Genomic DNA, 27,179 nt, shown 5'->3' on the forward strand with positions numbered 1-27,179 from the left:
TCATTCTGGCAGGAAAGGGGCTCAACTGGCAGACTGTTTCCAAAACAACCACCTGCCTGTATCTTCCTCAAAGAAACAGTAGTGTTTTCCACAAAATTATCACCTCTCCTGTCCAGATCTCCTTGCTTAGCATAGAGAATTTCTTTAAAAAATTGTTTAGACAGCTTCATCTTAGGTGAGCCTCACCATAACATGTTCAGGTGGTTTTCAGGATTAGGGGTTTGTAGGCTCCTCCTAATATTTGATTGGTAGAAAGAGAATCCCTTGTTCAAACCAGATAAACAAGGTGCTGTGTTGGTTCCTGGGGCTGTCTGCTGCTCAGTAACAGAGTGATTTGCCCTCTCATGAAGGAATAGCACAGGAAATGGGAGAAGTACCCGTTTTCAGCTTTAAATTATGGAAACAACCTAGAGGTGCTCAAGCAGCCTTTTAACAGATAAGAGTTTGGGGAAAATAATCGAAGCCGCTCCCCCCCCCCAAAATTCCTTTTGGACTCTATTCAAAGTGCAAGTGCATTTTAGTCTGAGTCTTAATCAAAATCAGTTTACAGACCTTCTGAGATTAAAACCTAAATGGATGAATTATTTAACATTTATTTATTTTTACTTAGTATTTAGACTCTTTCACTAGGGATTGTATCTAAGTTCAGCTCTATGTGAAGAATTCCTTATCTGAGTCAAAACAAGATTTCCAAAGGAATACTGCTTTGGGAGAATGAAGGGGGAAAAAACTGTTTTTTTCTTCACAGGCATTTCCCTATTTGTATATTAAAGCACAACAATAAAGATAGTTGAGTCTTAATGTTTGTTGTCAATAGCTTCAAATGTTTATATGCAACTTTCTCTTTACAAATTCAAACTGGTTTTTATTTTGTATTGTCCATTTTATTGGCTGTTTAGTACAAAAGTACAAGTAGGCAATCAATTAACTTTGCTCTTTCATTTTGTTGTTACACATTATGGATTAAATATGCAGCTTCAGTGCATTTATATGGAAATTTGCTCTGAGAGAAAGACTAACAGGAAAGATGCATGGGAGCTGGCTGCTGGCTGAGTGACTGCTCTGGGTTTCCTGGCTTGCTTCTGCAGTGAGGCAGCTGGCCTAGGTGGAGAGGAGAAAGAAAGGAGAGGAGAAAGTAGAGAGGAAAGGGGGAAACAGAAAATGGCCAAAATATAACAAGCTTTTTAATATTAACTATAAATTAGCATTATAAAGATATGGATAGGTTTACCAGTAGTATTTTGCTGTATTGCAGATTTAGTGCTGTTCCAGTAGATGGCACTAATTACATAAACAATTTACTAAAATGAACTAAATTTAAAACAAAAACCAACCTGAAAGCACAGGTATTAATTGTCCAAATCCGTATTATTTCACAGTATAAAAAAGAAAATTACTCAGAATATATGATTTCACTATATTCTTTATCTCAGTGTTCAATGTCACAAATAATCACAGTTTCCATAATGCGTAATAATGCATCCATCTATTTGTGTCTCAGAAAAGAATAGTCAACACTATAATCAGTGGTTATCAATTTGAGTTGTCATGTCTTTTCTAGCATTTAGAAGTTGTTTGTTTGATCCTCTCACAGTTTAGAAGTAGTCCTGTGATCTTCTGACTAAAAGAATTTAAAACATACAGAAAAACCGATTTTTATTCCCAGTAACTCTGTGGAAGTGTTTTGGTTTCTGTGGTTTTTGGGGTTTTTTTCCTTCTTTTTATACAGATGGTATAAGTTATTCAGCTCCTTTTTTAATAACTATACAATGTATGTGATCATTTTATGTTGCTCTGAGGATTATTCTTTCCTTATTTCTCTCTTTCTCTTTTTACTTCAGCAATTTTCAAAAGAACTACGGCAATGGCAAATAAATGTAGATGTGGCAAACGACCTGGCTCTGAAGCTGCTCCGTGATTATTCAGCAGATGACACCAGAAAGGTACAGCTGATGACAGATAGTGTTAATGCATCGTGGGCTGCCATCAATAAAAGGTAGGATATAAATTCTGCTGTTTGATTTGTTGTTACTCTCCATTAACATTCATTGTCCAGCTGTGGTTGGAGATTACAGAAGATGCAACTTTTGCAAATGACATGACTGAAGTGGTCATGACTCTTCTGTAGAATTTTTTGGAAATATGTCCTTAGAATAGCATTTAATTATAGCAAATAAAATTTAGCTTCTTGCCAATTTTCCTCTGCTATAAACTGTTGCCTACTAACTTGAGCTGATAGATTGTATTTCAAGTATTTAACATTGTTTCGTATATCTGTACTATCTCCACATCACAACCACAATAGCGATTCTGACTCATAAACCAAGTCTGAAAATGACAGACATAGCCTATTGAAGCAGGTTCAAAGTAGAAATGTTATCCTGTATCTTTGAAGGAGATCTCTAGTCAAGAAAATTTTTATTAAATCCTTGACCACATTCTTGATTACATTTCCCAGCCTTTCAGTGTTTGGTTTAGATGCCAATTCCTTATTAAAAGCAATTTTTTTGCAACTTGCCAACAAATTGTGAATCATTCAATATGCAATCTACAAGATTATAACATATTGCAGTAAAAATTGGTTTCTTTATAGTAGTGAAAGAGTTTTAAATCATTGCACATAAGATTAGATATGTAAAAATTATATGAAAGTTGTTTTAATCAGTATCTTGGATTAACTTTATAGTTTATAACTGAAACCATAAATGAATTAGATCTTAACATACTTTTAATTAAAGTCTATGAACAAGGCCAGAGAAGTCAGTTTAGCTAAATATGCAGTGAATTCTGTAGATCTTCTTGCATAATGGTGGTTACCTAAATCACTGATGACTACAGAAGTTTAATGTCACTTTTTGTTTAGTTTGTCATTCGTATAAATGAGTCTCTTTAGCAGCATTTTTCTGAAGCAAACTTATAACTGATTTAAGACCCTGTTTAAATGAGAGAAGGGATATTCTTGTTGTCCACTTAAAAAAAGGCACACAAAAATTTGAAAGCTTTTTATTTTTAGCTAAACTGCGATTTCAGTATAAACATTCTGTTTTTACCTGCTTGCATTTCTTCTGTTACAGTAATAGATATTTTAGCTTTATTAGAAGTAGCTGTATTTTTACAAAATGATGTTTTGCTCACTGTGGCCTGGGAAGAAGTTTGGGGAATTTGGAATCTATTGCTGGATGAGAAAGGCTGGGAGTCTAATGCTCAAAACCATGCCCCAGGAGTGGATGAAATCAATAGCTAAAAAGGATTCCACGTGAGAACCAAAGTGCTTTTGTCAGTATTTAGAACCACAGGCCCCTCTTGGTGAGAGGTCCAGGATATGTTTGTAGCTGCTGTGGCTGCTCTGTATTAATTGTAGCTAAGGGGGCATTTCTGAACTTGTTAATGCCTCAGGCACAAGCCCAGGTGTGTCTAATGTTGCCCAAAGGTGAGAATTCTTGCATTCTTGCATGGATTCTGCCAAGTACTAGGCTGAGAGAGAGTACAAATTCTTCAAAACACATTCCTTGCAAGCTTCTATAAAATGCACAGATGTGTTAGATGAATTACTATAGAAAATATTTTATGTCTAAGAAGAGACCTGCCTAGGTGACCTGCTTAGGTTGACATTTTCCTTTAAGATGTGCAACAGTATAGGAATAAATATGAGCTGTGAAATGAGTATCCTAGTTTTTGATTGTGTGACATTGTTACATTTCTAATATATTTTTAATTTAGTGTTTTGTATACAACTTTTGTAATACTTCTCTTGATTTGGAAACTTGAAAAAGAAGCATTGTTGCAATCAGTAGATGATAAGCTTCTCTACAGGCTGGATCACATTTTTTTGGTCTTTTGGGAAACATTGATAAATATGGACATACTAAATCTTCGAGTCACCATAAGACGTTTACTTGAAAGATTTTCTGTGCCTGTAGATTTTGTAGGTTTCTTTGAAGCACTGGTCAGGCATTTTGTTCATGCAGCAGCTCCTGTGTGAGGTCTTGAAAAAATGTCCTAGTTTTCTGGAGGGATTTAAAGCCATGTAGATGAGAGACTTAGGGACATGGTTTAGAGGTGGATTTGGAAGCATTGCGTTAAGGGCTTGACTTGATGATATTAGAGGAACTTTTCCAACCTAAATGGTCCTGTGATTCCTTTGCTGAAAAGCCCTGTGGAAGGAGATAATGAAGTCCATGGGCCCTTGGGTGGCTTAAATACCAATTTGTTCTGGTTTTTTGGGAGGATTTAGTTCTGATTTTTTGCCCTTCTTCTATGATTTAGCTCTTCAGTTTTCAGGTTATTGCATAGAAAATAAAAAAAAAGGAGGATGGTGTTATGGTTTTGGGGATCTTTTGAACTATACGAGAATATTTACCCAGTAAAAAGAATTCATGAATTGTTTTGTCATAGTCTTCAAGAAAGGCTAGTTTCCACTCAGATATGTAGGCAATTATTTCAGATATACCCGTGTGTGTTATTTTCATCTAAACAATGAATAGTACTCTGATAACTTTGTCACCTCACAGTGACAGTAGAAATAGATCCCAAATTATATTCTTGACCCTTTCTGCAGTACTTTACAAGCAGTTTTATCACTTTTTATGCACATCTTAAGTTCCAAGAGGAAATATTCTGCTGAAAATTTTGCTGTCTCTCTCTATATTGCTAAGTTAAATGGCCTAAATATTTTGTGAATATTTTCTTTTAAAAATTTAAAGTAAGAGTAGCTTACATTGTTTTAAGCTGGTTTTCCTTAAACCTGCCATTATATCAGAATTGTGTGTCAGTGTGAAAAAAATGTAAAACCTGCTTTTCCATGGACCAGTTTACTAAGACAAGAGGCAGGCAAGCAGTGGTAAAATTCCACTTTGCCTTTTGGTAATAGTTGCCAAAGCAAGTACTTCAGTCATTAAGGCAACATCTGTTAGCTTGTGTTTTGTTTTGCTTAAGTAGATTTGCAGCTGATTGCTGTGTGTTTACCCTTTGCCTTACTGTTGTGTTTTATAACATTGAGCTATAACCAGCTATACCTCTCTAAACCCTTTAAGAAACAAGCTGGTGAATGCTTGATGGTTGTTTCCCTTTTTTTCACTTGACACTTTTTAATTTTTACTTTTGTTGTTGATACTGCAAAATACACTAAAAAGCACATGAACTGATCACTTGGGTTAAAGCCAGACTGAATTGTAGACAGGCCTCTTCTTCTTTAGAAGCACTTTCCAAGAAATAGCCATATTATTTAAACTGAAGCAATTAAAGAGAAAGTATCTCTATTGCTTGCATTAACAAAAATAAATCTAACAGATGAACTGAAGTAATCTCAAGAGGGGGAAAAGGGCAATGATAGAAGCAACCATTAGAAATTTGCTATATAAAAAAATGTTTGTTATGGTGTTATGTTATCCTCCTTTTGTGGGCACACACATTTTATGTGAATTACTAAACAAAAATATCAACAGCTGCTTGTATTTTCCTTTCCTGTGAATCCACTAAATGTGCTGAATATCAAGCTAAAAATGGACTTAGACTTTCTTAAATGGAGTGTCTATTATGAAAATAATTGTATAACATACTCTGAGAATTGTTTAGGATTCCAAACCACCACTGTGTAATAGACATCTTCAAAAATTCACATCAACCCTCAGTTGCTGTGGCCAAGCTCAATGCAGCTCAGGCCACACAGCAAATGTTGGGAACCTTCACTGCTCAAGATGCTTTTTTGGCTCCCGAGACAATACAGAGGACACACCACAATCTAAACATAAAAAGTAACTTGCTTTTCCCCACTACAAGGCATGAATAGTGAAAAATCAGCGTAAGGAGAGGCAAGGAAATGTGTTTCTAAGCCTGTTTGAAAGACCTGAGGTACTAGCTCCCATTTTTTACTAAGAATGGTGTTAATTCTCTAATTTAGGCAGTTGTATAAACACCTTGATCTTGCATGTCAGCTGGACAGTATAAAATGCAAATGGCCAAACAAACAAAGGGCATAATCAGTACAAAAGTATCATGTATATCTCCTTCATATTTAAATCCATAATAAAACAGTCATTCTAAGTGTGAAAAAGGTAATAATCTAGATTTGGTCTTTCAGCAGCAAACTATTCCTAATCAGCTGTTGCTTGTTAAAAGACACAAATAGAATGTAACTTTTATCTGTACATGAATTTTGTAAGTATAATTGTTACCTGCACAGGAAAAGCTCAATCATTCTGCAGGAGACAGGTTTTCTTAATATACTGTACCTGTCCTAACACTACTTTATGTTACTTGTGGAAGTAATCACATTTGCTTTACAGTTGTATTGCATTCTGAGTGAGGAAAAACTGCATTTACACAGCAGCAGCAGCAGCCAGAAGTGTGAATTTTGTTGAGTTATCCTGAAGGTTCATACTTGGTTCCAGTATGTAGACTGTATCTAGGAGCCATCTCTGAAAAGTTTATGTGCTCATTTTGGCTTGGACTGCTCAAGTTGAGCAGCAAAAAATTCAGTCTCCAAGCGAATTCATCCTTTCCCTTCCCATTCTCCTGCTGTTTTGAAGCTTAGTTTGCATCCCTAAAATCTGTATAGTACCATGAGTGTGAGCAGCTCCAAAAATTCTCTGTGCAAGCACCTTTTGTGGCCATGGGACTCTTGTTTACTTGAGAAGGCTGTTTACACATCTGTGCCTGCAGTTGTTGTCCTGGATATCGAGCTGCGTTCATGGGGGTGTGAGCAAGAAATGTGAGTTTAGATGAAGACGAAAATTTTCATTTTCTGATGCAGATTTATTTTTTCTCAAAAACTACTATGATAATTTTATTTTTTTTTATCCTGCTGTGGTGATTTATTGATTGGTTTTCAGTATAATTTTGCTGGGCTCAAAGAAAGTAGACATGAGGAGAGAGACTGCTTCTTTGCAATGAACATGTGATGCTGAAGCTTGTTATTTACACCAATTTAAAATTGCAAAGTCTGTTGGAAAATATTGTAATTGTGGGGCAATTCTTTTGTTTTGTGAGAGATGTTGATATTACATTTATCTTTGTTGCCTGCACCATTTAAGGAAGAAGTTCTGTCTAGATGTTTGTCAGATGCTGCCTTTGAGAACTTCTCTGGGTGTGAAATCTTTAAGCACATAAGTACTTTTACTTCATCAGTAAATCTGGTCACACTAAACAAAAGTGAATCTCTGCAATCTGAGATACGTTGATATTTGAGATTATGTCAAGGACCAAATAATTTTATCTGTTAACATGTTTATTCTAAAGAACTAATGTATCTCTGTTGACTATTTTGGATAAAACAAAGATTTCAAAAAAACCTTTAATCTGGCACTATTCTGAAAAGTCTGAATTATATATGGGATCTTCATGTCTTTTTTATTAGAGAAGTGGGCGTAAGAAGCCTTTCATTTTCATGAAACCAATTTGTCAGTAAAGCACTCCACATTTCTCAAAAGTAACTCTCCAGCAAACTCTAAAAAAAAATCTGTATTTGCTGCTTGTGATGCAAAAATGCTAAGCCTTTTGTGTTTAAAGTCACCTAAGAGTTGTTTTCTGACAAGAGATTTAAGTATTTTTTGTTTTCTTTGTTCCAACCTGTTACCTTTATTTTAAATTCTCAGACAAGGACTATAAGAAGGGTGGGAATGGCAAGGTTTAGATGCTTTGATTTGAATTTGTTATGTTTTTTTGGTTTATGTTTTAATTATATCATTTCTTAATATATCCATTTTTAAAAGCACACCTAAAAAACCATTTGGTGCAGAGGGATTATTTTATGATAATAAGTAAAAGAGAGGTAAAGTATTTGAAAGACATTCTGCTAACTGCCTACAATCTCAAGCAAATAGGTACAAAATATGAGATCAGTTTTACCAGCAGTGACATCAGTTTACAATGTTTTGCTATTTTTTCTTCCTGACACCCCTCAGAATGATGACATTTCATCCCATATAAGAAAAATAAATTGTAAAAATAAGTAAATGAAGCTGCCAGATGAAGCTCATATAATCAGGAGATCTAAGAAGTCATCTTAGCTGCTTATATTCCAGTTTTATCCTAGTTCTCCACTCAGCTGGCAACGCTTTTTTGTGCAGTGCTGACATCAGATCCAAGATGAGAACTCAATTGGTGGTAGTGAATGTTTTTGGTTTAATTTTTGAGAGTATAATCTTGGATATGCTTTAAAAATGCTGGTAGGATGCACTGAAAAGGCAATGTTACCCAGAATACTGTGTGATTCATCATTTCCACCTTTGTGAACATATTCCTGTGATTTTTGAGAAAGTCTTTTACGATTATAAAAAGGAAAGAGTTCTTGAGTTTTTTCAGGAGAGAGTAGCATCAGTAATACAGAATTTGACAAAAGGACCTATGGATCCTTGTGACTTCAGGGATGAGTGTCTTAAAAGTTTTAACATGAGTCTAATGAAAATAAATTTTCCCACCACTTGAGTATATATAGTCCAGTACCTTTATCTCTTCCAGAAAGGCAATAGATCATCTGTAGGTCTGCTAGGTCCTCCCACAGACAAACAGAAATGACCTCACAGCAAAAATGTTGCTGTTTTTGAATTAAATGGCTGGTTTTTGTCTGTTCCACAAAAGATTTGCTCGGATTTAAGAACACCATGAATGCAACTCCTTGACAGCTTAGCTGTTTTGGGTTTTAAATCACAGAATCACAGAATATTCTGAGGTATGGGACCCATAAAGATCATCACAGGGATGGAAACCAGAACCTTGGGTGTTACTAGCACAATGCTCCAACTGTAATTCAGTGTTAATGATTTAATTGTACACAATTAAAAAGGAGAATAGGACTGGTATCTTTCAGCAAGGCCATAAGTTTCCAATAGAGTGAGCAAGTTACCAACAGAAACTAAGCAGGAAATGCATTTAGAAGACCACTCCTTACTGCTCAGACACTAGCTATTTCAATTTTTTCTCCTCATTCTCGGCTTTTATTTTGATCTTGATTAAAACAAAATTCTGGTTTTTCGTTCATAATTATTGTGTGTTAAATGCTCTTTACTCCTTTCTGTTGAAAATGAGGATGGTTCTGTTGTTCAAGAGAAATTCAGCTGGACAAAATCATTAAATAGTTTATGGAACAGAATTGTAAAGGGAGAGCAGTTTTGTGGCCAGACTTGAATCATAACTGAAGCTTAAAGTGGGCATATCAAAGAACTGCTCTATTTCAGAAATCTTCCTCTTTTGCATATGCAGGAGATGAAGGAGGAACAAGGTACTAAATAAGTTTGGTTTGTGAAAGAACAGAAATGTCAATTTTTGTTCACATCCCATTAGAAAATTAGGATGAATGTGTTGTTCTTTCTCTTAAAGGTGAGATTTTCTGAATTAATTAGAAAATTTTAGCTTCTGTTTGAACAAGAACAGAAGCTAATGCTGAGTGCCCTGAAAGTCTAACCTTAAATCTATTTCCTATTAGACTGTAGATAAATTAACAAACTATAGTAAACTGATTATTGCTGGCATCCAAAGCTCATAGAACAAATGAATGTATTTTCTGTGCCCTCGATAGACTTCTTATCAGGCTTCATGTCCTTTAAAACAAACTGAGTAGAAATTAATAAAGCTGATGGGCTAGCAGAGTGCCAGGAAAAGGAATTTGACCTTAGTTGTCATGTTTTGTTTGCATTGTTATTATTGTGATAGCTTTTTTCTCCCCTGGTGTTTTCCCTGTATTTTTGTATTTCTTCAGCTGCTGTGCAGGCAGTTTAAGATTTCCCCTCGCTGGCTTGTCAGTCATGCTTGAAACTGAGGATAATTCAGCCCGCTATTAAATGCTTAGTCTCTCTTTGGAGGTTACCACCAAACATGTCAAGCTGACAACAGCAGTGCTTGCCTTTTATGTGTGGCTGTTGTTCAGCTATGACTGAAATTTCAATCACAAGTTTTTCTATAAAGTCACAAAGAAATCAATAAATAATGAGTCTCCGTTATTTCTGATAGGGATCAGTGGCACAAGAGGCTGATGGTCGTGGCTCTTGCTGACCAAGACACAGATCTGGGCGAGTGGCAGCACAGAGGGCAGATTGGAAAGCAGTAGAATTAGCAGAATTAGCAATGTGGTTTTCTTGCATGTCCCAAAATAGACATGGTGAGAAATCACTGAGGAGAGGTGAGATTCCACTAGTAAATTTTGAGGATAGAGCATTTATGGTGAATCTGATACAGGTGCATAGAATGGAAAACAGTAAGTAAGCAAGGAATTTGTGAAAAGGAAAATATTATGTTGTACGTTCATGTTGTTTGTCATCCAATATCAATTACATTTAGACCAATACCCCACATTTATATTCCCTGACAAATATAAGAAATGTAGAGCAATTCCAAGCTACTAAGCATTACATATCCTGCAAAGTATATAAAAAAAATATTATCTTCTGCAAATGATAAGAAATAACAGCTCTTGGAACTAACACTCTAGCTGGCATTTCTGCAGGTTTTTCCTTTGTGCAAGATACATAATCAGTTACATATCTGAGATATATCTGCTTAAGCACAAGTGCCTTGTGGCAATGCATCATATGGGTCCACTTCATGGTATCAGTTTTATCTGTTTGAAATGTGCCATGTATTTCTGAGATTCCATTGGTTTAATTGACACAGTGTATGGTAAAAGCAAAGGTTTGTGAAGAGCCTAAAGGGCCAAGCTTGCATTGCCCAGTTCCCACTTTCTGTATTTTTTCTTTGGTAGCGTTATATGTTTGCTTTTGTCCTTATTTTCTTTTATTTTTTCCCCTTTCTTGTATATGATTTTTTTGGTTTTTATTTAACATCAATTTAGAGTCTATTTTAGTGTTGGGATTTTCTAAATCTAGCTTGGATGCATTTTCTGTACCCCATAACATAACTTGTATATGTTAGGTTCAGTTATTTTTTGCCTTAAAATCTGAAAAACATGGTGCTGTTTCTTACCAATAAAGGTAAACAGTTCCAAAATTTCCATGAGTTCTTGGTGCTTGGAGCATGTCTGAGGTTGATGCTTCATCTATGTTAATGAATTACTAGCAGTGTCAGTTGATGAACCATATCCCTTTACTGATTCCAAGAAGTTAGATTTATTTGTGAGGTAGTTTACCTGTGAGTTTCTCAGTAAGGATTTACTCTAAGAGTTGGGAGGCAGCTCCCATCTTCTCTCCCAGTGCTTGTCTTCTCATTTGTTCCTGTGGAAACACCAGCAGAATACACTTGGGAAATAAGATGGCACTAAGAAATCATAGTTCAGATCTGCCTTTGCTGACCCCCTTCCTTTTTATACTGTGCTGACCCCTTAGAGCTGTGGACATTTGTCACTGATATTTCTTTTCATGTTGGGGAAAATAAAAATAGAAGTATGGAATGTATTTATTAAATTTTGCTTTAGCTAAAGTCGTTTTTCCATTATGTCACTGCTTTTATGTCGCTGCTGTTTCTCTCCTTTCTGCTGGTTGGGACAAGGTACCCAGCCCAAGCTCAGGAGGGTGAGTTAAAGATGGACATAAATAGTTATTCCTTTCATTTTTACTGTCTTTCAGATGCTATTGGAACTTTCATTAAGCTGTTGGCCTTGATTTAAAATACAGAATTTCTTCAAGGCTACAGCTAGTTCAGAGGCTGTCAGATTATACTGCATTTAAGTATTCCTTGTAGCGTCTGTTGTTTTGAACACATCTATTGAATCCTTCTGCTAACATATTGTTGATGATTTTTCCCATTTGGAATGATTCAAATTCTTCTGGATTTGACTAAACTGAATAAATTTGCTGGTTTGCACTTCATACCTTTTCTCCAGTGGTTCATTACTGCACTAAATACCACCTTTTACTACTCCCTTGGAAAAAGCTCCTAATGCTCAGGGTTGAACATTATTTACATTGACCACATTTTATATATATCTCAATCTCAGTTTTGTTTTATTCAAGATTTTCTGTAACAAAACTTTGTGTCCTTGACTTGCTTCCCAAATAGCTGCTTGTAAAGAGGTTATGATACACTTTATGGATTTCTGTGCATAAACTGAAATAAAGCTGAATCACCAGTTAAACTGATGAATGCATCAATTATTTGTTCATTTCCATGACTAAAATTTGGAAAATGGTTTGAGAACAGGTAGGCATATGCTAGGGAAAAGAAATGCATCTCCTCAGATATTGGATAAATTATCTGTAATATATAGAGGATACTTGCATGGCAGTGAGTACAAAATGATAGATCTCAAGCCAAATCAAGTATCTTTTTAAAAAAAACACCTGATAACTATTTCAAAAAACATTAAAAATAAGGGAACGTTGCAAATCATGTACTATTTAAGAGAAAGTAAGAGAAAGATTTGGATGACTCTGCCAGAATTGCCTGTGAGCACACAAAGGTTATATATATATATATATATATATATATATATATATATATATATATATATATATTTCTGCCTTTTCTCTTTATAGGAGAATAGTCAGACTTCTTCCAGTTTTGGTGTATTTATGTCTCTCTCTACTCTGTTAAATGGTCCAGAATTGTTGTTTGAAGGGTTATGATTTCTCCTACTAAGAATTTTTGTCTTTGAAATTCATCCAAAAAAGAATTGAGGTAGAACTATCAGAGAACATCCTGTTCCCTTTGAAGTCAGCTGAAGGTTAGCCATTTATCCTCAGTGGATTTAGGATTTTCTCTGTAAGGCTTTTGTATCAAACACATGCTGAAGTTCTGTTGAACTGAGAGTGAGTTTAATGCCATCTGAATTTGCTGAACTGGGCTCTGGAAATTCACTACTTAATTATTTATTTATATTTGTGTCATCCTGAGGAACAGAACTAGAGCTGTAGTTTCTTTCCATGTTATTGAATCTGCATAATAATAAATTATTTGTATTTCTTTATATTCTTATATACCTCTGGTTGTAGTTCCTGATGTTTTGCCATCTTTCTACAGCAGATCTATTTTAATCAGATTATCTCCTTATAGTGGAGAACTTACTCTGTATTTCAGTTTTCTATTGGAGTTTGAAAACCTCCAATAGAAGGAGGTTTTACCTCCTGAAGAGTAAAAAATAAATGTATAAGGTATGGAGTGGTTCTTGCAACTAATTTTTTTCTGATTGTACAAATATAAGAGGCAATAGTCAGGTTGCCTTCTTTCCTTCTTACTCAGATGCTAACCAGTTTTTGTTACCAGCTGCTTCTGACCTGAATTTTACTGAGCTGTTTTGTTTTTTTCTGGTTAGCATTTTATGCGTCTTGAAATATGTTGACAGAATACGTGTTTTAAAATATATAGAATCAGTCTGATCTGTCAGCATCTTTGTGTAATGTACTACTCGAGGCCCGTGTTTTAGAGGGAAAAAATAATGTGTGTTTTTATCTAAGTGTTTATTTAATGTTACTTAATATGATGCATGGTGAAATAAGAACTGTAAGTGCTGCCAGACAAGTTTTCCAGCCTGGGAATTGAGGCTTCTCTCTCTTGCATGGTAGCAAATCACTTTTTTGCTAGGCCATGGAGTTCAGCCCTCAGAGGCTGATGCTCCAAATGAAAAGTACACTAACAGTTTAATAGTATCCTTTGTGAGTCCTAATTGATTTAATGTAATGCCATCAGTGCATTTCACAGTCTTATTAAATCTAGTTGTTTCTGCTGTAAGTAAGGCTAAGAAAACAAGTGCCTTTAGAATATAATTAATTCCATAATCATTTTAAATTATACTTCACTGTCTTAGAAAGAAAAGATTTTATCTTACTAAATTACATCTGAGTAATTAATATACTATTTATTAAATTGTATTGTCAACTGCCTTGGAATTTTGAAAGAATATGTATTGGAATGCAAGAAAAAACTTAATTCTACATATTATAGACCGTGAAGTATGAAGAACACAAACAAAACAGTAATTTTTTTGCTTCTTTTGGTAGAATAGGAGACTAGCTTTTTCTGTTTGGTTTAAGTTTTGATTTTAGGATTTATTCTTTTTCTGAATTGTCTCTTCAACAGGAGTAACAGAATTGCTAAATGTTATCTTCCTATGTCTTATTAGGACATTAGTTGAATTATAAAGGATTAGACTGGAATCTGTTCTGTGGTTTCAGAGAACTGAGGGGAGGGGGGTTGCGGGGTTGTTTGTTCTGTTGGATTTTGTTTTGTATATTCTTTCCTTTGGATTTCTTTTTCTTTTTCCTTTTTCTTTTTCTTTTCTTTTCCTTTTTTCTTTTCTTTTTCTTTTTTTTTACCTATATAGTGGTTTAAGATACCTCCTTAAAATTTGATTAAGGGCTATTTAGAAAAGCCTCTGGAGTGAATTAATCAGAATATTATTCTGTGTCTATAAATAATTTTTAATGATATCTCATAATTCTGTAATTGTTGAGTACTGTTCAGCTTCCCTTCTCTTTAACCTGATAACAGTTATGATTTACTCTCTGGAAAACGATTGACTTTAATGAAAATTTATTAGTAGATTAAAAATCGCAAGTAAACACAAACTGTTTTCAATAGCAGAAAAGATAACCTGTAATTGATTGTAATTACAAAGGAATCTCCTTAGTTTCATTAATGATTGTTCTGTAGCTCACCATATAAATGTGATAATCTATGGTTATGATGAACATAGAGAAGCTGAACACTTATAATAGGTTTTTAAATATTCTTAACTTATGCCAAAGCAAGCTGGAGGAAGGAGACAAAAGTGATTGTGGGCAAGAAAAGCCCGTTAGAAAACATTCCCTCTAAGTCTCTCTCTTTTTTATCCCATTAGGGGCATTTTGGGAATGTAGGATCCCATAAGTGAATAGAGTATAAGAAGAGACAGAAACTTTTTTTGAAAAGGTTGATGAGAAGTTTTCTTACAGGATAACACAGATCCCTTTGTGCTGATGTTGTCAGGTGCTTAATTAAAAAGGGGTTGTTTTAAGGTCCTCTACAGAAATCCATATATATGATTTTGTTCTCCAGAGGATCATATTTCCTTTGTTTTTAGCAACTCTTCTCAGTCTCATAAAAAATGGTGTAGAATAGATGGGGGAGAAATATCCAAGGCTGATCTGAAACTTTATGGATAAATGTAGGGTTTGGTTTGTTTAGGTTTTTTTTCCTTTTTGCTATTCAATATCCGTTGTGATTTAAAAAGAAATGTACGGGAAAAGAGTCTAAATTCAAAAATATGTCTTCAAATTTATTTAGTATCTTTAGTAGCAAAGAAATTTCAGAGGAAAATGCTGTGAGAAGGCTTGATGATTTTTGTGTTTTTCATAGAAGTCCTGTTTTTTTCCAAGGAAGTGTGTGAGAGGTATAAGGCTAGAAACAAGCCAGCCAATGAACAGTAGCAAAAATAAATAATTTCCTCTGTCTTGCTGCATTCATTTTCCTAAGCAGAGAAATGCCAGAAACATATTTTCTTGTTTTGAAGAGATTCATAATACGAAAACTGTTCAGGAAAAAATTACTTGCATCTTGCTTAATAGAGTGAGTAATAGTTCAGTGAAGCATTTTCCCCTTGGTCTCAACAGATTTTTAAGAAAAGACAAACTGTGGGTTTATCACTACGATCAGGAGATGGTTTAGAATGTTGTAATTTTTGTATCTGAAGAAAGTGTCGTCATTTAGGACACTGTGATTGCTAGGGAAAGAGCAGGACTTTGTCCCTGTGAATACATTCTGAGTTCCAATCAGAGCATGGGGACATTGAGGGCTTTTGTTCTTCCTTCCTGCAGAAATAAAGAGAATCAGCAGAGAGCCGCCTTTGTGTGTCTATTTTGGACCAGCTGTTGCACTTAATCTCTCTGTATGCCCAATTAAATCTGGAATTTAAAATTATATCACCGGCTATTCGTTTGTTATGAATATGAGAGTGCAGCCAAGACAGAGATGCCCTTCAGCTTATCTGAAGGAGCCAAGTCAGCTCTCAGGCAGTAGATCAAGTTGTTGAGAAATTAATGGAAGGCAGAGAGAAGCACTGTACTGTCGAGGTTTAACCCCAGCCAGCAACTCAGTACCATCAACCACTTGCTCACTTCCCTACAGCAGGGAGAAGAATTGGAAAGAAAAGCTAACTCTCCTGGGTTTCTCCTCTAGAAAAGCTGAATAAGAACAATTTATTAGCTGGGGGGATGGGAGGGTTGGAATGACAATGAATATGCTACTAATATTATTATTAATATTAATTGTAGCTATAAGGAGAGGGAGAGAGAGTAAGAGAACTGAAGGGAGCCAAGTGATGCACAATCCAATTGCTCACCACCTGCTGACTGATACCCAGCCAATTCCCAAGCCTGTCTTTAGCGTACAAAATGTTGTACCAGCACTCCAAAATAATGAGAGGATAAGGGCCTATGGACATATGTCAGCTACTTGTGGATGCTGATCTCAAGTGGTTTGGATGATGATGTTGTAGCTCTAAGTTTGGTTTCAATTTGAGGCTTTCTAGACATTTGCCACAAAATTATTTCAGAGGTGGAGTTGCACACAGGTGAGCAATCTCCAGTACTGTATGATCAACTTGGTCAAGAACATTTTCCAACAAGTCAGACAAAATAGTGATGGTAGGACATAAGTTTGCATATATAAAGATCACTCCAAAAATTTATATCCACATCCAGTGCCAGTGATCTACAACAGACAAAACTTAGTACCTCTGTCCAGATGATCAAACTAAAAGGCATATTTATGCAGAAGTGTTACTGCAAAAATCCTAAGTGTCCCTTACCTTGGTGTTAAGCTAGTTGGCATTAAAAAAAACACAGGAAAGCAGTACTTAAAATGCTGTCTCAATGTAGTTTTCCCCACTGAACATTGTAACAGGCAGTCCAGAGTTAATCTGAACATTCATCACTTACTAGCGTGTATCAATAACTTTAACTGGCACTGTAGAAGATAGTACCTAGACTCTGAAAGTTCCTCTAACCAGCAGTCCCAAATTAATTTTATGATTTATTTTGAATTTGCACTTCAAAATTATATCAATAATAGTTATTTTAAGAATTTAATTTTCATATCTGTGGCATGTCTTTGTGTTCCAACTTTATCTGAGGTTAAATTATTCTCCCTGTTTGATAGGTTCTTTATCAGTCCAAGTTAAAGCAGCTGAAGAAGAGTTACCAGTGAGGGCTGAAATTTATTTAGTAGTAAAAATGAAATATTCCAATAAAAATTTGCAATTCTTCCTTTTTCATATTCATAAAAGGGATATAGACCTTCTGAAAATGGTGCAAACTTTTTCCAGCATTAACAGGATGATGCATGTAGTTCAAATTTTCTGTGATAGTTACCTGAATATAGGAAATTCAGGTAACTTTTTAATTTTTTTTTTTATTGTATGGAACTGTACTGTTAAAAAAGAGAAAATACAGTTATAGAGAGAGAACCACATGAACCATAGAAGTAAAACAATTTCCTGATGCTTTGTCAGCCAGTAGTCCAGGATGTTTTATTTTATATCTCAGAGAGATAACTTTAGATCACTATAGACTGCAGATGGAAGTGTGATTTAGTGATCTATTGAACACTGAATGATACAGACTTGCTTTACTTTTATTGCTCTTACAGAAATACCTGAGGAGCAGCAACGTGTTAGTTTGTGCTCTGTAGTTACTGCATGTCCTGTTACCTGAGCATCTCAAAGCATTATTCACTCACTGACCCTCACCATCTATCTCATACTGTGAATAAGCATTGCAATTTGAAATACACAGATACTCATAAAATGGGAATGATTCATTCCAAATTATGTAGCAAACACTACAGCTGAAGAAAAATCTGATATTCACACTTGCAGAGCCTCTACAAACACTGCATTCATAGTGTTGCATGGGATTTGGTAGTGCTGAATGAAGCACTCCTGCAATAATTTCAATCACAGAATTACAGAACATTCTGAGGTGATAACTTAATTTTACCATCCTTTTCTTCATGAACATTTGTATAGTGCTATGTTTAAAAAATATTAGCTTTAAAAGTTCTCAGCACGACAGTAGTATCCTGAAACAGAGGCTGATAATTTTCCCTTTTTGTGCATTTTTTTAAACCCTTAAAAACACCTTCCTGGCAGTATAAATGTTCACACATTGCTTGACTCACTTCCCCTGGCATGCCACCATTATTTCCTCAACTCAAAGCCTTCAGCTGACATGTACTTAAAAGAGCATCATAACTTCTGTCCTGCAACAAAGCTCATACTAGAGCTGGTGAGTCCACTGTCACTGCTGCCACTAGTTCCTAAAAACCAAATTTACAGGGATGTTTGGGGACCAGCTTGCCTATTTTTAGACATAAAAAAAAAATTTAAGCTTTTGTTAAATTAAAATAGTCTAAGTTATAGGTGATTTACTGTTGTAGTCAGGAGAAATAGTTTGCTCCGACCTTGATCTGGTACAACAGATGTGTACAGGCAAGGGAGGAGAAACTGAATTCCAGAAATGCTGCATCCATGTTTTGTAGAGGGGGTGTAGTTTGCCTGTCCCCTGGGTGTCTAGATAAAAGTAAGATGAATCCCACCTTTAATGTTTCTTTCTTGAATAAGGAGCTTTTGGTTATACACTCTGTGATTATTTTTATATCATAGTATAACAGATTAAATCATTATTATCCCATTAATTTTTTTTCTTACTGTTTGCACTCACTATGAAATTAAACATACTTGGATAATTCAGACTAAAGAGAAAGCATCTTTATCTTGATTTTGTGCAATAATGTCTTGTTCAATATACATATTTCTTTAACCCCTATGATTCTGTGTAACTTAGCATATGCTGGATTTGATGCTCAGTCTTGTTCTTCTTGTTTACACCTTCTTTTTTCATTCTATCTTCATACTTTTTTTAGTGAGAAAACCAAGTAGAGTCAAGTTTATTGATATGCTGCAGAACAGTCAATGTAGCTGAATGTTTATTGCGCGTTAGCTGTACCAAAATTTAAAATGCAATGTACAACATAATTTCTGGTGGAATTGTGGTATTGGTATGCTTATAAAGAAACACATTTCTGTAGACTGAAAGAATTATGTGCCATAAGATTTCTGTGCATCATAGAAGTGCCAGAAGATTCTTCATGATAAAAACTTCATTCTTTGCCCAGATGAATAAAATGCTATATTTTTTTCATGAAGTCCAAGAGTTTCTCTAAAACACTAATTCTGACTTTGAGTAATCGTTTGAATTGCTCTTCCTTTAAATATCTTTTTCATACTTGTGGTTTGTTTTTGTTTTTTTAAAATCTGTGTACTTGCAGAATATTGTTATTTTTGGAGCATTGCTATGTATTTATAGGACTGCAGGTGTACAGTAGTTAAAAATGTGCCTTTCATATTATGAAGGAACTGCATGAGAAAAAAATGTTTTATGTGATTCTGCAAAGGCTATTAACTACCATGCTGCACACTGTAAATTGAATTAGAATAATGCTATAAAGCATATCTTAGAATTTTGCTCTAAAGAACTGGAAAAAAATAAATTTAGATCATGCAATTGTATTCCACTTCCAAGTTGTGTTGAATAAATGTAATGCTGGTTTTGAGCTAAAAGTGGTAAATAGGTCAATAGAGACTTTTCCAGGTAAAAGATTTTCTGTGTCTTATTATCTTTTAATGTACATTGCTGGTCTATGTAGGTGTCATTTCTAGGTAATTAATCTTTAGTTTAAAAAAAATAACAAATTCTTTCATTGCAGTTATTTTAAATTAGAAGTGTAGCCTGACCACAAGCCATGTGTATGCCCACATAGAATAAAGCTGGAAAGAGATCCATGTTCACCATTCTGCAGCTGAGTGTTCCCTGCTGACAGCCCTCTGGGGACACATTCTAATGCAGCCTAAGCAGTGCCATGATGTGGAGAGTCCTTGTAGGTGGCAACAGGTGCAACTGAGGTGAAAATCCAGTCCAGTTTTAAGCTTTAATAAAAACCTGATGGATGAGTTTGTAGTGAGGCTTTCAATAGCTTTCTTGGGTTTTGAATGAAAAATAAGTCCTTTTTTTAACAAAATGGTTGGGAAAAGCAAATAAGATGTCAAAGGATTAAAAATTTAATAGAAATACGGCAGTTCTTGTAACATTAGTCTCTCAGGGAGGATATTTTTTTTCCTGTAGTGGTTGTCCTTGCCTATACTCTGACTGACTTTTTCTGTTCTTACTATCCTCTGCTCCAGTTTAACTATATGCTTGTCAAAAAACTTGTTAAGTCAGTGCCACTTGGCAAAACTTGTTGTGGTAGATTTTTTTTCTCACTTCCACCAGTGAACTGGGGTTTAGGGTGATATCATCACTTACCAAGGAGTACAACCCCTTCATGATAGGAAACAGGATTAGAAAGAGAGATCAGCACTTGGAAATTTCATGACCTCCTCTGATTAATTACAGCTTGAAAAGTTATGTCTGCTAGAATCTTGTATCCTAGTCTCTCCCTAAGTAACTAGGCAGGAAATCTATTGAGATATGTGAAGATCACCACAGATGTGTAGAGTTTACATAGGTGTGCATCAAAGTGCATTCATTCCACTTGAAGTAATGCACATTACCAAATGACCTTAGTAAGTATTTTCAGATCTTAAAAAAATATTTAGGTGTCATGTTGATGTTAAACAAATATGCATGTGTTACAATAGGTAAGTTACCTTGACATTTTTGTGCTAATAACAATGTCATACTCAGCTGCTCATGTTTCTAAATCCATATTTTGCTCAAGTTCAAAGCAAAAACATCAGTGAATACATGACACTTCCATTGCACATGAATGCTAATATAACACAGATCTGCTTTAATGTTTTTTTCAGCACCAGAGTTGCTGAAATCTTTAGTGTTCTGTCCTAATCTGAGTTAGACCGTCCCCAAGGATAAGATAGCCTTTGTCTTTAAAAATTGCATTTTATCCTGTAACTGATAGAGATCATCCTTTTAATTTATCACATTCAAATTAAAAGTAAAATAATACATTTTAAAAAAACCACATAGCCCACCACAACCTTTAGTGTTATAAGGGTTTAAGATGTTGAACAATCTCCAAATGTTTCAAGTAGTGAAAATTAATCATTGAAGTCATTGTATAATGCAGTGGTCAGGAGCTATTTTGTGATTTCTTAAAATAAACAAGTATTTCCACTGTAGCATAAAAAAATAATCTTTTATTAAAACAAAACCAGGGGATTACTTCTGATTTTCCTTTGTGCATATTTTAGGCATAGTACTTTGAAAGATGTGCTTTTGCTTAATTTTGTGTCAGACTGATTCCACTTACTACTACTCAGCTGAAAATATAAAAAAAATATAAAAAAATATACCTGCCAAAGATACAGTAGAAATTCTCTAGCTAATGTATCAGCAAACTTACATTGACTGGTACATGAAAAATATTTTGTGTGTCTTTTTTTATATTTTGATTTAATGATTAAAGTTTTTTTTTTTTCCAAAGAGGAAATTTGGAAATTTGTATTTGATTATTTGTACTTGTGCAGGGTTTGTGAACGTGAAGCAGCTCTGGAATCAGCTCTAAGAATGTTGCAGCAATTCTACCTGGATCTCGAAAAGTTCCTTGCTTGGCTTACAGAAGCTGAAACAACTGCAAATGTCCTGCAGGATGCTACACACAAAGAAAAGACACTAGAGGATGCCAAAATGGTTCGGGACCTCATGAAACAGTGGCAGGTAAGCCAAACACTTCAGTATAGAGGCATTTGACAAACATGAGAGTTTATCAAGCATATCTAATATTTATAGAAGTTATATAATTTGCATCAAGTTTATTCTTTGTAGCTTAACTGAATTAGTTTTTCTCCATTACTTTCAAATATATGAAGAAATGGTAATTTGGGAGTCTATTGTCAACACGCTCGGTTGCGGTAATAAAAAGAGATAACGATGCAAATTTTCATAGTAAATGCCTGGACAGTTCTCATACAGTTATTTTCCTCTGGGGGACAGAATCTTAAAGAAAGATAATATTGTATTTATTGTTCCAGAGAATCCTTAGGAGAAAGAAAATTAATTAGTTGAGATGGAGCTCTTGAACTATGTTGTTATACTTCCATTGCGTTTTCTTCACTACAGTTATTGAGAGGAATACAGATATGTCTGCTTGAGGTCTAAAATGTCTTACATATGAGGTTGATTGGATGTTTGGAAGACAGGACCCTTTATTCCAGTATTGATAGAATCATATAAAATTTTAGGTTGGGAAAGACCTTTAAGATCATGAAGTCAACCATCAACCTAGAACTGCCATGGCCATCACTAAACCATGTCCTCAAGTGCCACATCTACACATCCTTTAGTAGCTCCAGGGATACTGACTCAGCCCCCGCCCTGGGCAGCCTCTTCCAAAGCTCAGTGACCTTTTCAGTGAAAAAAATTTCACTCATAGTGCATTATTTTGATTTTGACAAGAAGTTCAAAACTGGAGATTTAAGGCCCTGGATGCCTTAGTTTATTTAATGATGAAAAACATACTGTGAAAAATTTAGCCATAAGTGATTAAGAAAAAAAAAAGAAAGAGTAAATTTATATAGTAGTTCAAGAATTCTTAGCTGCAAAATAAATTCATTCATTATGATGGGTAATATTTGCAGTAGTCATAACCAGGTGCTCTGTATCAAGTCTTTATTGTGAAAGCTTTTTGTACAAACAGGTATATTTTCCTGATAGTGGATCAAATATTGTCTATCTATTTGCTAAAAATGAGTAATGGAGCACAATTTTATCAATAGAACAATTTTATGATGCCAGCTGAATGATCAGGAAAGAGAGTATGGCTTTTCATTCTGTTCCTCAGGTATTGCTGCATTGATTCTTTAAGGCTTCACACCCTGCTTGTGGGAATTCTCTCTAACAATTCACTTTGAAGTAAAAAGATGAAAAGCAAGAACATGACATAAATGTGTAGTTTGCAAACAGTTTATGCAAATGAAAGATTCAGAGAAAAAGGAGCTTTACTAAGTCACAGAAGTCTCCAAAGCATGTATTTATGTTCTTTGTGGAAAGAGGTTATTGCTCACTAATGCATACAATCAGCCACATAAATCCTAAATAGTGATAAACCTTTTTTTTAACTCTGTATTGTGGGTCAGAAATATACTTACCCTACATAACACATCAGGCAATGACTGAGAATCAGTATATTCCAAGAAGCTCACTATGTAAATTGTACATCTATCAAAACAGACATATTCAAATACAGTCCATGTCCTCAATATGCTTTATCATCCAGTATGTGTAGTAAAATTGCAAGCCCTGCCCCAGCATAGAAAAAATCTTAAATTCTTTCAGTCAGAATTAGAATTTTCCAACTTACTTTTTTTCACGAAATCTTTTTTTCTTTTTTTTGCCTCTCACCAATCAGGCTGCATTCAGATCCTAGGAGGTAAAATAAAATGGTGCTTTCTAATTAAATACCAGTGTCTCATGAGTCTTTGGAAAGAAACTTTAACTTCCTGGGTTTATAAGAATGCATAAAAGTTATGGTCAAATATAACAAATGGATTTAGATCTACAGTCTCTGTCTTGCTCTTATACAGTAGAATTGGCTTCCTGCTTTACACTCTCCAACTTTATCTTATTCCTTTAAACAATTAGGAAAATAATGACTTGCTGTACAGAAACTTTTTATATAGCAGCAGTTTCTTGTCTAGGAAAATATCACATTTTAGACATTTGTTTTCCTTTTCATGTTCAGAAACCATTAACTCAATTGTCACTAATAAAGATTAATCTTTCCTTAGTAGTTAGCAGTTCATTCAATAGCAGAAGGAGAAAGGTGAGGCTTATATAACTGCACATTCTAATTACCTGATGATGTAATTATATTAAAATGTTGCATTATGTTTGTTTGTACAAGCATGTATTTGCATGCATCATTTGTCTGAACTGACAGCAATGTAATAGTGGAGGTGATTCACACAGTTAGAATATTTTCTGGAGAATTTTCAAGGATACAAACATGTTACTCCAAGGAGCTGTGTAATTATGTGCTGCTTCTTTTTTTTTTTTTTTTTTTTAGTTGAAATACATCATGTGTCCTCATGAGGCCTGCTTTGTTAAGTAACCACATGAAGGAGATGAAAATTAATTTCACTTTCCTGCTTTCATACTTCTAGTGATACAAAGTCTCAGCTGTGTTAATTATAATTGTGGGTTGGTTTACATGACACCGGCCTGCTGGTGACAGATGGGGTACACCTCTCCCGAAGGGGGAAAAAGATCTTTGCACAGGAGTTATTAGTGTTTAATGAAGAGTAAACAGGATTTGAAGGGAGAAAGATATAAAACCAGGTTCACTAGAGATAAGCCTGGGAACAGCATGTTTGGGGGATGGTGTGGTAGCAAGATCCTTTAGTCTGACAGCTCAGTGGAGGTAGGGGCTGGAGATCCTTGTGGCTGCAAATATACAGGAGTTATTGATGAGTCAGACACCTTGGAAGCCCCTGAGAGTGGTCATACAGGAATTAGGGGCTCTCCCTGCAGAAAGGTGGGGGGATCTATAATTCAACATCAACCTGCACCAGTGCACACAGCAGGGACAACCAACAGGAGGAACTGGAGTCCATTGGGCAGCTGGAAAACCATGGCACAGTTGCCATCACAGAGATATGGACGACTTGCTCCCCTGGAGTGTGCAGTGGATGGCTATAAATCCCTTGAAGAGATAATGAAGGGAGGAAAGGTGGTCTGACAGCCCTGTGTGGAAGGGAGTGTCTTGTCTGTCTAGAGCTCAATGCTGGTGCCAACAAGGCTGAGTCGTTTTGGTTAAAAATCAGGGCACAGTCCAGCAAGGCAGATATTCTGGTGGGAGTCTGTTATAGACCTCCACCAGGATGAAGAGAAAGATGAAATATTCCATAAGCAAATGGGTGAAGTCTCATAGTCACGAGACCTTTTTCTCTTGGGGATCTTTGACTTACCAGATGTTCTCTGGAAATGGAGAAAAATAGCAGAGAAGAAGCAGTCTGGGAGGTTCCTGGATTGTGTGGAAGAGAACTTCCAGTTCTTGAGCATTCTCCTCAAGAAACCAGCTGCTCATGGCTTGGATGGCTGTGCTCTTTGCTGGGTAAAAACTGGCTGTGAGGCTGGGCCCAGGGAGTGGTGGGGACTGGAGTCACATCCAGCTGGGGACACCAGGGCTCAGCTTTGGGGCCAGTCCTGTTTTATGAGGAGTGACTGAGGAGCTGGGGGTGTTTAGCTTGGAGAAAAGGAGGCTCAGGCTTTCAGCTGATAGGAGGTTGTAGTGAGATGGAGTTGGCCTCTTCTACTGAGAGGAAATGGCCTCAGCTGCGCCTGGGCATGTTTAGATTTGGTATTAGGAAAAATTTTCTCAAAGTAAAAGTTGTCAAATATTGGAACAAGCACTGGCTTCCCAGGGAATTATTTGAGTCACAATCCTTGGATTCCATGTCACTTAGGGACATGGTTTAGTGGTGAAATTGGTGATGTTAGATTAACAATTAGACTTGATTATTTTTGAGGGTTTTTCCAACCTTAAGAATTCTATGATTGTATGAAGTACTTTTCTGGTCTTTTTAGCAATCATTGTATGTGACATTTTATGCAGCTTATGTGATATTAGCTAGAATTTTGGAGCTAGTGTGGATTTATCCTGTTACCTTATGAATGCAATCAGTTAATATCAAGCCTGTAGATGAATAGAATCACAGACTTTTTTTCACTGAAATCTGATGAAGTATACTGCATGTGACACCTAGGTAAAAAGTAACTGGAAAATGTTTTTGTACTCTATACACAGCTTAAAAAATATTTCTGAAATAATCTATGATGACTGACAAATTATTGGTAGTATAGACCTGACTAAAAGTATGCCAGAATATGATAAATGAAGCAAGGTTAATACTTCAGCATGAAATACATAGCAGATTTATTTTTATTGCCACCTTCATGCTCACTTAGCCTATAACCTAAGTAGTTTTCCATTAGAGTCAGGAGTTTTGCTGCTCATAATATGAAAAATATGCAGTGCCTCATGTTATCCCTCAGAATATGCAGTATGGGCAGTACCTTTATTTTCTCATAGGGATCTTTTTATCCAAAAACATCATCTAAAGGACATGAACAGCAAACAAGGCACTCTTATCTCTTCTATTCCTATCAATTCTTCAAAGGTGCTCACTTGTTTTTAAGGTGTCCAGGCAGCTGGTTTTTTACAGTAGTAAAAAGCTGAGGTAGATACCTGACACTTCTCAATTATTTGTAAAGGTTCTTTGAGAGATAAAACATTGCTTCCAAATTTATTTCAAATATAATTTATATATTATTGTCCAACACAGTTCATTTTGTGAATGATCTATGGATTAGTTAACAAATGTCTGTAAAATAGAAAAGAGAATGTATCTGTAATATTCTCTGCTCATTTCACTTGAATTTACTAAAAAATAATAATTAATTTTCAAGTACTTCCATTCTCTCTTCTGCAGCACTTTTTTATTCTCCATTCTGAAACACTTTTTTCAGTCACTTCTGCTTATAATTGTTTAAAACTTTTTAAAAATAACATATAATCTTCTTCCCTTACCTGTGTTTTTTAAAAAAGTTTAATTCTCCATTTTTGCCTTTTATACTAACTTGTTGCCAATTCTAAAATAGAATCTGTTCTGCAGTACCTGGAATAGAATAGCAACTGTCAGTGCCATCCTATTCCACTGAGTAATAGAAGAGAAATTGAAAAATCTTGAGTTTTAAAACAAGGGCTATTACAACCTAATCTGAGGAAAGGCTAGATAACATCTCAGAGTGAATTTTTTCCTCAGAGTGGATTTTTTAAAAATATTATTTTGAAAACACATGGTCATAAATTTTTCAGTATCACAATTAGTAGTCAGAAGGAAGGGGATTAATGTTCCTTTGTTGTTAACAGCAAGTGTCAAATACTGAATACTTTCACAGGAGATTCAGGTGCTCATTCTCAGCAGGGATAATGATAATACGACTGTTCTTCTTAGCTGGAGATCAAAGAGAAGTGGTCAGAAATCAGCAATAAACCAGATAGGTAGATGTCATTATTTTTGTCAGGTATTTTGCTTCAGTTTGTTTCATCTGGATGGTCTGTATCATAAAAACAGAAATATATTGCTGCTGCAGTTTGCCTATGAGTTGATGCATTAATGTGCATTCTGCTTCTGCCCTCCTTGTGCCTGAACTTAAAAGAAAAAACCCTTATCAGCACAAATTTTCTTTTGGGAGGTAAAAGGCTTGTTTTATCAAGATATCTAGTTCTCTGGTACTAGAATG

At 35.3% G+C, this 27,179-nt stretch overlaps 1 protein-coding gene across 4 annotated transcripts in view; it reads left to right on the forward strand.

Moving 5' to 3' along the window:
- Positions 1-27,179, forward strand: part of DMD (dystrophin) — a 1,044,614-nt gene that overhangs the window by 781,284 nt on the left and 236,151 nt on the right. For all 4 annotated transcript variants that reach the window (XM_054518613.1, XM_036378966.2, XM_036378958.2 and 1 more), the window contains 2 exons: positions 1,842-1,996; positions 21,404-21,593. In XM_054518613.1, coding sequence (XP_054374588.1) covers positions 1,842-1,996; positions 21,404-21,593 — 345 coding nt within the window. The remainder of the gene's footprint in view (positions 1-1,841; positions 1,997-21,403; positions 21,594-27,179) is intronic.

The sequence above is a fragment of the Molothrus ater genome, chromosome 2 (assembly GCF_012460135.2).
Source record: "Molothrus ater isolate BHLD 08-10-18 breed brown headed cowbird chromosome 2, BPBGC_Mater_1.1, whole genome shotgun sequence".
Taxonomy (NCBI): domain Eukaryota; kingdom Metazoa; phylum Chordata; class Aves; order Passeriformes; family Icteridae; genus Molothrus; species Molothrus ater.